The sequence below is a fragment of the Cucurbita pepo genome, chromosome 12 (assembly GCF_057944985.1).
Source record: "Cucurbita pepo subsp. pepo isolate OVF chromosome 12, ASM5794498v1, whole genome shotgun sequence".
Classification (NCBI taxonomy): Eukaryota; Viridiplantae; Streptophyta; class Magnoliopsida; order Cucurbitales; family Cucurbitaceae; genus Cucurbita; species Cucurbita pepo.
In genome coordinates this window covers 14,914,050-14,928,591 of record NC_141809.1, presented here as the reverse complement: position 1 = coordinate 14,928,591, position 14,542 = coordinate 14,914,050, and the positions used below count along the sequence as shown (strand labels likewise).

The 14,542-nt window shown below is 38.5% G+C and overlaps 3 protein-coding genes and 1 long non-coding RNA gene across 9 annotated transcripts; 2 read left to right on the top strand and 2 right to left on the bottom strand.

Annotated features, from left to right (window-relative positions):
* Nucleotides 1-84: 84 nt before the first annotated feature.
* LOC111786648 (ureide permease 1) lies at nt 85-5,909 on the bottom strand. 6 transcript variants are annotated; one of them, XM_087128838.1, is made up of 8 exons: nt 5,891-5,909; nt 2,767-3,025; nt 2,445-2,583; nt 2,175-2,349; nt 1,399-1,430; nt 1,192-1,283; nt 743-1,117; nt 85-511 (listed from the first exon to the last, which is right to left on the bottom strand). In XM_087128838.1, exons 2-8 carry the CDS (start codon nt 3,001-3,003, stop codon nt 353-355), a joined length of 1,209 nt encoding a protein of 402 aa, XP_086984964.1. In that variant the 5' UTR covers nt 3,004-3,025; nt 5,891-5,909; the 3' UTR covers nt 85-352. The 6 variants fall into 6 exon arrangements, with proteins under 6 accessions (XP_086984964.1, XP_086984960.1, XP_086984965.1 ...); XM_087128834.1 differs by lacking the exon at nt 5,891-5,909 and adding an exon at nt 4,783-4,941; XM_087128839.1 differs by lacking the exon at nt 5,891-5,909 and adding an exon at nt 4,783-4,941 and having other exon boundaries at nt 1,192-1,280.
* On the top strand, nt 458-1,214 carry LOC147790048 (uncharacterized). Its single transcript, XR_015423087.1, has 2 exons — nt 458-596; nt 667-1,214. It is a non-coding gene; the product is annotated as an uncharacterized LOC147790048 (long non-coding RNA).
* A 1,166-nt stretch (nt 5,910-7,075) lies between the features above and the next one.
* On the top strand, nt 7,076-11,773 carry LOC111807649 (oleoyl-acyl carrier protein thioesterase 1, chloroplastic). Its single transcript, XM_023693452.2, has 7 exons — nt 7,076-7,519; nt 8,041-8,174; nt 8,280-8,393; nt 9,723-9,818; nt 10,120-10,207; nt 10,278-10,346; nt 11,225-11,773. The coding sequence occupies exons 1-7, from the start codon at nt 7,187-7,189 to the stop codon at nt 11,498-11,500; spliced, it is 1,110 nt and encodes a 369-aa protein (XP_023549220.2). The 5' UTR covers nt 7,076-7,186; the 3' UTR covers nt 11,501-11,773.
* Nucleotides 11,774-12,060: 287 nt separating this feature from the next.
* On the bottom strand, nt 12,061-14,393 carry LOC111806475 (uncharacterized). Its single transcript, XM_023691811.2, has one exon. The coding sequence runs from the start codon at nt 14,058-14,060 to the stop codon at nt 12,279-12,281; it is 1,782 nt and encodes a 593-aa protein (XP_023547579.1). The 5' UTR covers nt 14,061-14,393; the 3' UTR covers nt 12,061-12,278.
* Nucleotides 14,394-14,542: the final 149 nt, after the last annotated feature.

The window sequence follows — 14,542 nt, the reverse complement described above, 5'->3', positions numbered from 1 at the left end:
TGTGAGTGCGATCAATCTTGCTTCTGCTTTTGTTACAACAATTGGGTATCATAGTTTTTTGGTTGTGGCATTACGGTACAACAATTACAAGCCAGATCTCTTTCATTCCGAAACAGAAAACCAATCCCATTTCTGTGAAAACTGTATACTTTATTACACAAAGTTTCTGAAATATTATTACATTCTACAGAGGAACAATTTCCACATTTTGAACAGTGATTGCCTTCTATTACTGAATCATTCTACAACTATCATGAGGCTTTTGTTTAGTATGGTATCTAAGGCTGTGATAATTTCCTTGTGAGTTTTGAAGATGTGCTTTCATTTTGTACAGTTCTACGCTTTTGCAATATCAACTTTCAGTTCTATGTCCTGAAGAAGCCATTAGGACCCCAACAGCCACCATGAACATTAACAACATGCTGATTAGCAAAGCATATGTTTTCTTCGACGATCTACGGTATTCTCCAAATAGAAGGATTCCCCAAAACGTGCTCACGAGTGGAAGCGCCTGAAACAACCATTAGAAATCCAAACAACAATATAAATGACTTTTTCGAAGATATGTATCTCTTGGCTAGTTGAGCTAAATTCAGGTTGACAACAATATATTCACCGTTTCAACACGACCCTATACTCACTACACTTTATCACTTTGCATTACAGGTTTAAGATGGATGAATGTTTTGAAAGGACTGAACCAAAAATCTTGAAAGTAAAGCATTTGGAGCAAAGAAGTGACCTGCACAGCATCTGCTGCTGCATAACCAGCAGCTTGACCACCCATAAACTGTAGACCATTGCCAAAGCCACACAAGAATCCAGCCAAGAAGGCCCATCCTCTACCATTCCAGTCATTCACATATGCTTTGAATGTTGTTTTTGGCGAGTTAAGTACAGGGCGGTAAAGGAAGATGACGTTGAGAACGATGGCTATGACGAAACAAGAGACCGAGAAGTAGAAGAACGCAGTGTAGACCGCCAAGTGCGGAACGCCATCCTTTAGAGTGTGCCATTGATCGTTTGTTGCCAAATTGAATGCAGGGGAGAAGAGAGAAAAGCAAACACCAGCAAAGAAAGTTATGAACAATCCAATTACTGTGCTCTTACCAAACACCTGCAAGTTTGAATTTGTATAATTTAGAACATGTTATTTGAATCACATTTATTTCCCTTTGAATCATTACATACCTTAATGGATCTTCTATTCTCAAGTTGAACAAGAAAATCTGCAGTCCCAGCTTTTGGCTTCAATGAAGAATAATCAGCACTTTCCAAGTCTGCTGATTCAACCATATAGATGTCAATTTTATAACACAAAAAGCCACAAACTTCTATTGTTCATTACAGAAGGATGACTGACAAAGCTATCATGAAGCTCTAAATTAAAAGATTTACCCTGGCTTGACTTGGGAGGAACATCAGTTGTGCTGTCAAAAAATGGATATTATCAAACAGATATGTATATGAATAGTCAAATCGATTAATATTTCTATTAAAAAAACGAACAAACTATGGATCTCACACCCTTATAAGGAATGTTTTGTTCCCCTCTCCAGTCGATGTGGGATCTCACAATCCATCTCCCTAGGGAAGCCAGCGTCCTCGCTGGCACACCGCTCGGTGTCTGGTGGAATGTTTTGTTCCCCTCTCCAACTGATGTAGGATCTCACAATCCACTCCCTTAGGGGCCGAGCATCCTTACTGGCACACCACTCAATGTCTAGCTCTAATACCATTTGTAACGACCCAAGCCCACCACTAGCAAATATTGTCCGTTTTGGCTTATTACGTATCGTCATTAGCTTCACGGTTTGAAAACGTGTCCGCTAGAAAGAGGTTTCCACAACCTTATAATGAATGTTTCGTTACTCTCTCCAACCGACATGAGATCTCACAATCCACCCCCTTAAGGGCTCAACGTCCTTGCTAGCACACCACTCGGTGTCTAGCTCTAACACCATTCATAACAGCTCAAGCCCACCAATAGCAAATATTATCCATTCTGGCTCATTACATATCGCCATCAGCCTCACGGTTTCAAAACGCGTCCGCTAGAGAGAGGTTTCCACAACCATATAAAGAATGTTTCATTTCCCTCTCCAACCAATGTAGGATCTCACACTATATAAAATGAACAAGATCACAAGCTCAACAAAACTACGAAAACATACTTAGATCCTTTGTTCGTATCAACCAACAAAGTTTCGAGTTTTGCTTTGTTATCAGCTGCGTTGGATGAGTGAACAGCAGAGCCAAGACAAACAGCAATCAAAAAGCAAGCAACACCAGGGAAAAGTATCTGAGCTTTATTGATTTTGTCATCAAGAAAGTAGTTCAATGTTGTACCTATTACAAGAAGCAGTGTACATATTGTTTAGCACCATATTCAACATTGATGGGTTTGATTCATTAATTTGAAAGATATATAAAGAGAAATGGACCTATAACAACTGTTATACTTGAAGTGATCACTTCTGTCACTGACAAACCAACAAAAGCCCAAGCATACTGAGTTGAAAGATTTCCAAGGCTTAGAACAATACCACCTGCCATAGCAAACATGACAGAACTCCAATTATCCTGCATGTAACAAAGTTTTAAACATTATAAACCTATTAAAGTCTCTAAACTTTCAAGTTCGTTCATTTCGGTCCTTAAATAACTTGAAATCGTGCTCTTATTAGCGGTATACATACTCGAAACTATGTGATTAATAGGGTCAAAATACTATGGGATGAAAGGTTTAAGGGTAAAGAAATTAACCTGAGAAAGCTGTTGGATAAAATTTGGATGATCATTAGAGCTGTTTCCAATCTCACCAAAGGTTAAGGCAATGATTACAGCAGCTAATAAGTTGGTTATGGAGTAATCAAGATATGTGTGCTGAGGAAGGCGCCCTCGTCGTTCAAGGAGAGTCAAAAGTGCAGGCCATGTTCCCAAGAACAAGAGTGCCAACACCATACATGCTATAGCACCTTCTTTACTCTCCACCACATACATCTTTTTCACCTCCAAATGAATCCTGCACATAATCCATCACCGATCGTTATAATCTCAATCTAAGCATAACTCAACGACAACGAGTTCTTGTGTTATAACTTTCACATAAAAGTTGAAGATAGCTAAATGATAACGTGAGTATAGGTCGATGAGGCGTCGTAGTTTTGAGACACAAGGGAGGATTCTAAATTACCACACTAACACTATACGTAACCTCTCAAGCCCACCTCTTTAGGCTTTTTCTTCTGGGGTTCTACTCAAGATTTTTAAACGTGTCTGTTGGGGAGAGGTTTCTACTCCTTTATAAGAAATGTTTCGTTCCACTCTCCAACTGATGTGGGATCTCACAATCCACCCCCCTTGGGGACGAGCGTCCTCGCTGTCTAACTCTAATACCATTTGCAACAGCCCAAGCCCACTGCTAGCAAATATTGTCTCTTTGAGTTTTTCCTTTTGGGGTTCCCCTCAAAGTTTTTAAACGCGTATGTTAAGGAGAGGTTTTCACACCTTGATTAGGAATGTTCCGTTTCCCTCTCCAACCGGTGTGGGATCTCTCAATCCACTCCCCTTGGGGCCAACGTCCTCGCTGGCACATCGTCTGGTGTCTGGCCCAGCTCAAACCCTCCACTAGCAAATATTGTCCTCTTTGAACTTTTCTTTCTGGGCTTCCCTCAAGGTTTTAATACGCGTCTGTTAGGGAGAGGTTTCCACACCCTCATAAGGAATGTTTCGTTCCCCTCTCCAACCGATGTGGGATCTCACAATCCACCCACCTTGGGGGCCAACGTCCTCGTTGGCACATCGCCTGGTGTCTGGCTCTGATTCCATTTGTAACAGCCCAAGCCTACCACTAGCAAATATTGTCCTCTTTGAACTTTTCTTTCTAGGCTTCCCCTCAAGGTTTTAAAACGCGTCTGTTAGGGAGAGGTTTCTACACCCTCATAAGGGATGTTTCTGTCCCCTCTCCACCTGATGTAGGATCTCAAAATCCACCTCCTTGGGAGCCAGCGTCCTCGCTAGCACATCGCCCGGTATCTGGTTCTGATACCATTTGTAACAGTCCAAGCCCACCGCTAGCAAATATTATCCTCTTTGAGCTTTCCGTTCTGGGCTTCCCCTCAAAGTTTTAAAACGCGTTTGTTAGGGAGAAGTTTTCACACCCTTATAATCAATATTTCGTTCCCCTCTCCGACCAACATAAAATCTCACACTATACTACAAGAAATTCACGAATGGATTAGTTGGTTGACTAGACAAACTAAAACTTTTTTCAATATCAATCACTTCTCCAAGAAAAAAAAAAAAAACAGCAAAAGTTAAACAAGAAGCAAGGTTCACAAAAGGTTGGAAAGTCTTACTCCTTGTTCATCAAGTTCTATCAAAGTAAACCCAATCCTACTGAAAGAAAGAGTCTGATCATCACTTACACTAGCTATAATCTTAACACATACCACTCGAACAACTCGAACAACTCGAACGTCGTTCTCAACTTCAAATCTCTACTTCGATATACTTTTGAACTCAAAAAACAAATAACCCAAACAACAATCCAAGCATAACTCAAGCATTTAAAACATAATCTCGACTTAAGTTCGAATCCACACAACTATACAAACAAAACAAAACAAGTTACGTTTACGGGTCGAATCATAACTCGAATAAGCAAGATGGTAGCAAGAAAACAAAACAAGATGAAGCCAAAATTCCAAGTTGAAGATCACAGTTCAGAAACAGAGAAACACTGAATCTCTCACACTAAAAAATGGGTAAGAAACGAACCAATCGATGGGAGAGAAGTAAAGGGCAAAATGTATAGAGGACGCCAGTAAGTTAGGAAGATGATTATGAATCGCCGTTGGGAATGGAAGTCCACGCACATGCCTACAAATTGGTATCTAAAAGGATGATTCTATTGATATCAGTGTTTGCAGTTTTCACACAATCGTCAAAGATTCCGTTCCCATTTAATTTAAAGTACAATAAAGTAACCCATTTAGCTATCTAACACACCACTCTGATACGATAAGCACTCATCGTTTTACTGGATTCATTTTGTTTTCTCATCATGAATTTAAAAATAATCTTAAATAGTATGAAATCACACGTACAAGAACGTGTAATTCTCTGATCTGAAAATATTATTACTCAAAAAAAATAATAAAAATGAGAAATAGAATTGAAATAGAAGGTTGAAGGATACACGTCTATCACAAAAATATAAACTAACTAAATCTTGAAAATAAAATAAAATATACTAATTAGATCATTAAAAAAAATACAAATATTAACAGTATCTCATTCATATATATATATATATATATATATAACTAATTAAAATTAGCAATAAGTTGTACTAAATTCTGATAATTTCAAACTAGCAATAAGTTGCATTAAATTTTGACAATTTCTATAGTAGACACGTTTTAAAATTGTGAGAATGATGAAGATTCGAGTCAAGTAGATTGACTCGTTGATTTTAAGAAAGGGGTAAGATTGTTAATTTTATATTATTATTAAAATTTTAAATAATAATATAAAATAAAATTTTAAGAAAATAATGAGAGGGGTAAAAGAGTAAAAAAACAATGTAATATAAAATATTAATTAAAATTCAAAATTTGTCGGCTTGACATCTCAAGTAACTTTTCGTAATACCTAATTTACCCTCGCGCAATACGTTTATATTACTTCTCTCTCCTGCCTATTAAAAAATTCGGTTCTCTCTCATTAATTCCTCGCCGGAAATCTGAAGGAAGTTGCAGGTGGCGGAGATCTGCCATGGACGGCGGTAGGTTTCAGGACTGGAGCGACGGTGGGAGGGGAGAGGGAAGAGAGAGAAACGACTAAATGAGAGAGAAAATAATACATAATTCATCACCTGACTCACCTGAGTTTGGAGGCAATGAAATAGAGAAGACTAGATTTTGCAATGGAGAGTTTGCTCAATTCAAGCTTCATTGCATGTGGTGAACACCTTTATTTATAGGTGTTGGAAGAAGATTCTAGAGATGAAGTAAGTGTCGGATAAATCTTTTAAGAATGTCACAACTGTCACGATTGTACATTTTCAACCGTGCAGCGTTATGATCTTGACACGCTCACGATAAATCTTAAGGAGAATTCAAACCCTATTCATATTTTTCGCTTGACTTTGTGACTTCATTAGACTGTCAACGAGGTTTGCCTTCGTCAACCGAACACAGCTCGTGCAGAATCCAAGCTTGTTCGGTTACACATGTCGTTCGTGCGTGCATGTTCAATCATGTACGACACAAATTGTTACCTCAGCTCCCAACAACATGATTCGTGCATCGTGATGTCATCCTACGTCTCAGTACACATCATGCATCTAGGCTTGTTCAGACACATTTGTTGGGAACTGACCCATGTGTCGATTATTTCACCAGGACATCCCGAACATCCATCCATCAAGATTCACTCGAGCATCAGACTCTCTCGTGTCTATGCTAAAACATTTACAGCATACGTTCCAGCTAGTAGGAGTATAATTCAACCTTCGACGCAATACCAGCACACCTATACTGTCCAGACCCTTTTCAAAAGAAGACAGTCTGAGACCACTCCTCTCAGAACTTTTCACCTACGCTATAATACACGCATGTGCCACAGAATAGCTCGGCCACAAAGTCCAAGAATAGTGGAGAGTCAACAATTTAAAAAGTAATACATATTGTTACAATGCATGTCGTAGTGTAGTTAAATTAGACGTACACGTTTAATTGAGTCATAATTATGTATTTATTTACTTCGAGATTTTGTCAATCCCGACACAGGGTAGACTTTTGACTTATAAGTTGACTCAATAGACGGTTAAGTTGGGGCCCACTTTCATCTTCATCTGTACATTTAAGGGACTTTTGACATTCAGTTTATTTGGATAAATCTAATAACAATACAATGAATTTGTTATTTATTTATTTATTTTAAGATAAATGAAAAATAACCAACCACGCGCTCATTACCAATTCCGTAATTTGATCCAACTCCAAGGGTAGTATCGTACTTTCCATTTCCTCGGTCCCATCGACGCCGTCCCACCAAAGAAGAAACTGACCGAAATCGAGAGGGTGGGAGAGAGAAGAAAAACTTTCCTCTGCAATCTAGAGAGAGAAAATTATTGAACCTCCATTTTCTCTATCCTTTATCTCTCTCTCTCTCAGATATGTTGAAGGTTCCTTGCAATGTGACTGACCAAATCCATGTCCTCTCCCAATGTAGATTCCTTCCACCATCTGCACCACTCTTCTCCTCCTTCCGCCGGCGAAACGCTGCCACTCTGTGTTCGTCGTTGACCAGACCTCCGGTTGTGGCCGCTCTTGTCTCCGACAAAGGTGAACCTTGTGTTCAGAGTGGTTCTGGAAGCTTGGCGGACCGTCTTCGTCTTGGAACCTTGATTGAAGACGGATTGTCTTATAAGGAGAAATTTATTGTGCGGTGTTACGAGGTTGGAATCAACAAGACCGCCACTGTTGAAACTATTGCTAATCTCTTGCAGGTAGTTCCTCTCGTTCTTGTTTCCGATTCTTGCTGCATTATTTGAATTTGATTCGTTCGCGCCTGATTTCCTTTTTTCTGGCATTCTCTGGATGTGTTACATGTTGCTGAAAATTCAATTCGATCATCTATTATTAGCTTTAATTGCTTCATTCTTTTTTGGAATTTTTCATTCACACTTTCAAGAAGCAATATCCGTAAATTTCGATGGCTTTCTGGTCCTGCATGTTTAATTGTTTAACTTTTTGCCATTTGGTTCTGTAGCTTTCTCTTCTTGATTCCTTTCCTTATTAATTTTGGCTTGTCATGGATGCACGTGTTCTTTTCTTTCAGCAACCGAAACTGGACAAAATCCTCTTAATCTCTTCCTTTTGTATGCTTATGGGCCTTACTTAATTAGTTCTTTGGAATTATTTTCTTTCTTGCATTCTTACTCAGAATGTTTACTTATGGCATTAAGTTTGATGATAGTTCTTCAAACATCCCACTTGTATATTTACAGAGTTTGCCTTCTTCATGCAGGAGGTTGGTTGCAACCATGCTCAGGGTGTTGGGTTTTCCACAGATGGTTTCGCCACAACCCCCACCATGAGGAAATTACATCTCATATGGGTAACCGCACGCATGCACATTGAAATTTACAAATATCCAGCGTGGTGAGTCCCTTCTTCCGCTGTCATTTTGAAGTTTGATCCAAATTCTGCTTCTTTTGAATTTCCCATGTTTTCTTGTACTAATTTACATGTTGTCATTTGACGTAGGGGTGATGTGGTTGAAATTGAGACATGGTGTCAAGGGGAAGGGAGAATCGGAACTAGACGTGATTGGATACTTAAAGATTATGCCACTGGTCAAGTTATAGGAAGAGCAACAAGGTGCATAATTGGCTATTGTTCTATTATTAATTTCTTTTGAAAATTTGAAAGTAAGAAACTGCAGGAGTTACGAATACCATCTCGTTCCAAAATCAGTTATGCATACTATAATATGCATGAACTGATATCCTATCTGTTCTTGGGATTATTTGTTCTTTGAACTGCTACTTTCTTGAACTTTACAAGGTTGTTTTATTGAAATTACAATTTGTTGCATACCTAAAAATTCTGGTTCGTGTTCGTAGTCTTTCAGGATGAATATGTGCGACTGTAAATTGTTCTTTTTACTGTTTTAGAAATAAAATTGCATGTCAATTGCTGATGGAGTGTTCTAACCTTATACCATCCCCGCAAATTTGGAAAGATATGTTCCTAATGGTAACGGTTTGGTTCAGATTCCACAGTCTAGATATGAACACTTTCCAAGCCTTGATGTTTATCGTTTTGGTTGTACTTCTTGTCCAAGTTTCTAATAGTTATCTTTGATTGAAATCAGACTACATGTTTATATAAAGGAGTCATAAACTCTGCCTAACTCATAAATCGGTCAAAATATAGATGGTATTAGTCCAGTAATAAATGCTCTTCTAATTCGGAAATCTCAATGGTGTTTAACATAAATCTACCGATGGAGAAAAGGTTGATGTTTTTAACCCACTAGTCACACCTAGAAGTAAAGGGCTATCAACCACTTAAAATATGTATCTTCAGATACAAGGTCGTCCTGAACTAGATTTTTAATTTTTGGGTCAGCTAATTTCTGGTTTGGTAAAACATTGTCCAAATCAAGGTACCACAGTCTTTATTCACAGTTCTTATACTTTGTAAATAAAACTTAGGATATTTCGTTTTAGTTCAGTGCTTATAGTTGTGTAGTCACGTTATCATAGCTGTTGGAAGTGATCCACTTGAGGAAAGATGAAAGAATGATAGAATTCCACAAAAGGTACCTTCTAGCTCTTCACTGCTACTGAGAGATGCCGAATTTGGCCTTGACCATGAACCATAGTTATCATCAGTGATAAAGCAAGTTTTACCCTTATTGACGCACAGTTGTCTGGTTCTTGTGGTTGCCCCACCCCAATAAAAAATTTCTGTCTGATAATGGGTTGCATGGTGCATCATCCAGATGGATGGAAAAGGCTTGTTATGAATAATCATGGCATATTAACACATGTATCGTTTTTATGTCACTTATCCCATTCTGCTTATCCTCAAGAGAGTGAAACTATCCTCATTCTTGTGTTCTATTTTCTTTTTATTCTTAATTTCATTTTGCATTACATCTCATTGTTTGTATTCTACCTGATGACTTATTAATGTTTTTAGTAAGTGGGTGATGATGAACCAAGACACTAGGCGACTCCAGAAAGTCAGCGATGATGTTCGTGATGAATATTTGGTTCATTGTCCAAGAGATCTCAGGTAGGTGCCTTTTCTCCTCGGTGATCTAAATTTTGAATAGCCATCGTCAACAGTACTGTCGTTCAGGGAAAAAAAATCTATGGAAGTCTGAATTTGCAACATGGCATGGTTAGGTTAATTTGGGATTGGTTTTCTGGAGTTATATGCATGTTAGCATAATACAAATTACTGTTTGTTAACCTAAAATTATTGAACCTTTCTTTGTTTGTAAAGCCGTGATTACTCGTGAGGCATTCTGCAAAAAACCTTTGTAAAGAAAATCGCTGATATGGCAATAGGCTTTCTATTCCTTTTTGTCCAGGCTAGCATTCCCGGAGGAGAATAATAGTAGCTTGAAGAAAATTCCAAAACTTGAAGACCCTGGTCACTATTCCAGACTTGGACTAATGGTAAGAGTTAAGAACATTAGGTCCAAACTTTTCCAATTCTTCCAGATTGTGAACGTGCTTTTTATTTCAGCCTAGGAGGGCAGATTTGGACATGAATCAGCATGTCAATAACGTCACCTACATTGGATGGGTTCTGGAGGTTAGTATACTTGTTCCTATTTCTTTAGAATTCCTTAATACTATACTGGTCAGGAGTAATGGTCTTTCTTTGTTTTTTTCTTTATTTTTTTAATGGTGATACAATATAAGGTTACACGGTCCTTATTAGGAAAAAATCTATTTTTAATTTTCATAATTATTTCTGTCAGGAGAATGCTAACATTCGAGTTTACACTGTTTGGTTTAATATTGCCATTTTGTTAAAATGAAAATGAAATGGCTACGAAGCATGGACATGAACATGCAACATAGATATGATGACATAGAAACGACCACATTTCAATTTCATAAAAAGTTGGACAGGGAGGCATTCAATCTTTTATTAAAATGTGTCGGATGTTGGTTCAAGTATATCTGTGTTCGGTTGATGTCCAAGCTTTTGTCTGTGTAAGGCACATGTCGGTATAGCTTGTCTATGTCGGACACTGACACTACAAGAGTGACCCTGCCTTCTTCTAGATAAGTAGAAAGGAAGATGTGGGGAGGATGCCATCCTCCAAAGTTGGGGGAGGATTTCTCTCAGTTTGATTTGGAAAATAGAAGAAATGAAAAGTAGTAATAGGAAGAAGAAAGCAGAATGACAAGCGAATGGATATAGCCTCAAAGCTGTTTCTTCCTGAGATATTGTGAATGTAGTGACCAAATAGTTTTATTGACATCATCGGATCGCCTTTGTTTAATAAAAATGACATAGAATAAATGAAAAGGAAGCGATTGGGCATGCTGATGAATCTCACTCTTGTTCGGTTTGGATGGTCACTTTAAAGTCCCCTTCATGATAGTGATTTCAGGTTGATTTTATCCCATGCGGTTCCATCATAACTAAAACAATCATGATATATGATGAATCTATGACAGAGTATGCCTCAAGAAACCATCAATAGCCATGAACTTCAGACAATTACATTAGACTATAGACGAGAATGCCAACAAGACGATCTCGTGGATTCCCTTACGAGTGTGGAGGAAGTCGAGAATGGTGGGGAAGCAGTTTCAGAGCTCAATGGATCAAATGGTTACATTTCCAGTGACAAACAAGATAGCCGTCAATTTCTGCATCTACTAAGGTTGTCCAGTGATGGACTTGAAATCAACCGAGGACGCACTGTGTGGAGGAAGAAACAACAGAGATGAGGGTAATAGTTCTGTGATCGATATTATGTGATAAGTTTAGCTTTCTTTTGTGTCCACTTTTATCACTTTCCTCCTTTCAAATTTTGTTTTTGTTTCTGTCAAACTGTTGGTTGTAGAACTATGAAGTGTGGAGTCTAGAATCAGTCTAATAGAGTCAGCAAGTTGAATGTATGTACTATGAACAGGATAATCATCTTCCCCTTGACATGTCTGATTTGTGTTGTGATGTAAAATTTGTTAGCAGGCAATAAGAACCAAGAATAGATTCTTTCTGATTTTTTTCTTTTTTCTTTTTCTTTTTTTCTCCTTTTTGGGCTAGATCCACCACTAATAAATATTATCCTCTTTGGACTTTCTCAAACCCTTCTGCAAAGGGAAGGTTTTCACACCTTTATAAATTGTGGTTTGTTCTCCTCCCAACCAATGGGACATCAGAAGAACCTCATACCATAGTGTTCAGATATAGAACCTCATGCCATAGTGCCATGAACAGATATTTCAAAAATATTTCGGTTTTGAGGGAAAGAATGAATCATAACATCATCTAAAATAATCTAGTGAAAGATGAAGTTACATGAAAGCTCTTAAGAAAAAGAACAAGAAAACACTTTCAGATAATGTTATACTTGAACATAACAAGTAACTAATCAATGGGATTTTAAGGAAATTAAATCATCATCACTGCAACTGATGCTATAATGAAACTGGTAAGTAGGCACATCAGTTATTGAAATCTTCACAGATATGCCATAGAAATGGAGGAAAAAGAAGAAACTTACTAGAGCTTCTGAGTCAATCTGACCATGAAAGAGTTGACTGAAGTTTTTTCAAGAAGAATCCATGAAGATTCAAACATCTCGTGGAAATACTCTCCGCCAATTTCCTCCGCCGCATTCCGGAATGCTCTCCCAAATGCATTGCCTTGAGATGCCCCCAGCCTCGGCTTCCCACAAACTCCAACGATCAATACTTTGTTGGGCTCTTGAGATATGCAAGCACATAGCAAAGGCTTCATTCTGGCTCCTTTCTCTCGCAATGCATCCATTATAAAGTAGCAGAACTTCGTGAGTGCTTGAGGATATCCCAACAATTTGGTGTCTATGGAATCTTCAAGCTTCACCCAACGAAATTTCCTACCACTTCTGATGCAACCACTCTTTGTAATTGCAGAGCTCCCCTGTCTAAGAATTGATCTCTGGACCTTGATTGCCTGCTGCATTCCATCTTTGAGCTTGTCAAGATTGCCCAATGATAATGCATCATAAGCTACTCCGAACTGTTTGGAAGCACTAGTGCCATCCGATTTGACAAAGGACTCGAGCAATGCAGTGACCCCATATACTACATCTGCTGCTGACACTTTTGAGCTATAACCATGTAACCTCAAGAAACTTCTGTAGTAGAAATCGGTTAGGCCGTATTCGGGAAGGTATCGCTCGAATTCGTCTTTCATCTTTCGTTTCACTTCGATATTCATGTATTGGAACTTTTGTTGGCAATCCACAAGTGCAAATCCCATACGTGCTAGAAGCAATTTGAGCTTCTTCATTCCATTGTCACTCCATGTCTTTAACTTGGTTGCAATGTATGAAGAACAAAGCATTGAATCAAACAAATTCCACTCCTGTAAGAGCATTAATCTGGGTTCATCATCATAAGTGATTCTAGATGCATCAGGGGCTCGGATCTTGGTGCCATCTTTAAGAGTAACTGAGTTAACAGCATTCAAGTTTCCTGAACTGTTTATGTGTTGTTCTAGCTCCATAACCCCAGCTTGGTACCTCTCCTCCGTCAATCTTTCGTGAACAAACTGATCTGTTAAAGACACACAAGCTAGCCACAGTAATTCATTCGTGTTCTTCCTCAACGAATGAGACAGATCATACATCAAACACCCTGAAGGCCTACCATGGAAGGTACCCATTTGATAGTATCCCCTTTTCAATTTCCTAAATATCTGAACAGGATCATCTTCATTTTCCTTTTCAACCCTTCTCCTTTTCCTTGATCCACGTCTCTCTTCGTCGTCGCTTTCGCTATCATTGTCGTCGTCACTATCCGATTCCTCATCAATCTCATCATCGCTGTTCAAATCGCTCGCACTCGCCAAAGCAGAAACGTCAAAATCATAAGCCAAATCAGCCTGGAGCTCGTCGTCTTTCGTATAAAGCACAACCACTTGTTCATTCTGATCACTTAGATTGTGAAGATGAATTGGGCGATGACTATCAACAACAAACACACGAGCAGCCGGACCTAAACTCAAAACCTTCCGAAGATCTCGATGACAACCCCAATTAATCAAAAGGATCGAAATGGGATCAGCAGACGAGGAAGTCAAACTAGGACCAGCATATTTATGAATTTCTTGAAAAGAAGACACAGGGTAACAAGCGTATCGAACCGAATCAGATTCAAGAACTTGAAAAATAATTTTCAAGGCACAGAGAGAATCTACATCAGAAGTCGATGGAAAAATAAGTAGAGGAGACAAAGAAGAAGCCGCCACAGATTCACGAAGCTTAGTATAAAACGATTCAACTCGTTGTTCCCTCACCATAATCCCTTCAATCGAACATCCAGAAACAAACACAAAACAAAATTCCACCGCAGAACTTCAAAAATCCAGATAACAATTTCAAATTCGCATCAAATACTAACCGAATTAGCTTCTTGAATCCGACTAGAATCAATACAGCACCAAATAGAAAGAAGAAAAAACTATAATCCTCGAATTCTCGAGCAGAAGGGAAAAGATTAGAACGTGAATTTGAAATACCTGAACGTGTAAAAGAGAAAAAGAGACGGCTTTCGATTCTGTATGCGGTGAGATCTGAGAGAGAGAGAGAGAGAGAGAAGAGAGGGAAATTGAAGATTGTGAGAAGAAAATGGTTCGAAAGTTTCAAAAGATTGAGATTTTGGATTTCGCTTTGTAAATGAAATTTCTTTCAAATTTTTTGAAACTACCGCGAAATTTTGGCGCTCAAAGGGCAATATTACTCTACATTCGTTCTCATTTTAACAATTGGCAGTTGTCAACGG

What these genes read in the sequence shown, in the direction of transcription:
- LOC111786648 (XM_087128838.1), bottom strand. Translation starts at nt 3,003, where the DNA reads ATGTATGTGGTGGAGAGTAAAGAAGGTGCTATAGCATGTATGGTGTTG. An exon ending in TTATCCAACAGCTTTCTCAG is followed by an intron (nt 2,584 to 2,766) that starts GTTAATTTCTTT and finishes TGTTACATGCAG; the next exon opens with GATAATTGGAGTTCTGTCAT. An exon ending in AAGTATAACAGTTGTTATAG is followed by an intron (nt 2,350 to 2,444) that starts GTCCATTTCTCT and finishes TTCTTGTAATAG; the next exon opens with GTACAACATTGAACTACTTT.
- LOC111807649 (XM_023693452.2), top strand. Translation starts at nt 7,187, where the DNA reads ATGTTGAAGGTTCCTTGCAATGTGACTGACCAAATCCATGTCCTCTCC. An exon ending in CTATTGCTAATCTCTTGCAG is followed by an intron (nt 7,520 to 8,040) that starts GTAGTTCCTCTC and finishes TTCTTCATGCAG; the next exon opens with GAGGTTGGTTGCAACCATGC. An exon ending in ATTCCAGACTTGGACTAATG is followed by an intron (nt 10,208 to 10,277) that starts GTAAGAGTTAAG and finishes TTTTTATTTCAG; the next exon opens with CCTAGGAGGGCAGATTTGGA.
- LOC111806475 (XM_023691811.2), bottom strand. Translation starts at nt 14,060, where the DNA reads ATGGTGAGGGAACAACGAGTTGAATCGTTTTATACTAAGCTTCGTGAA.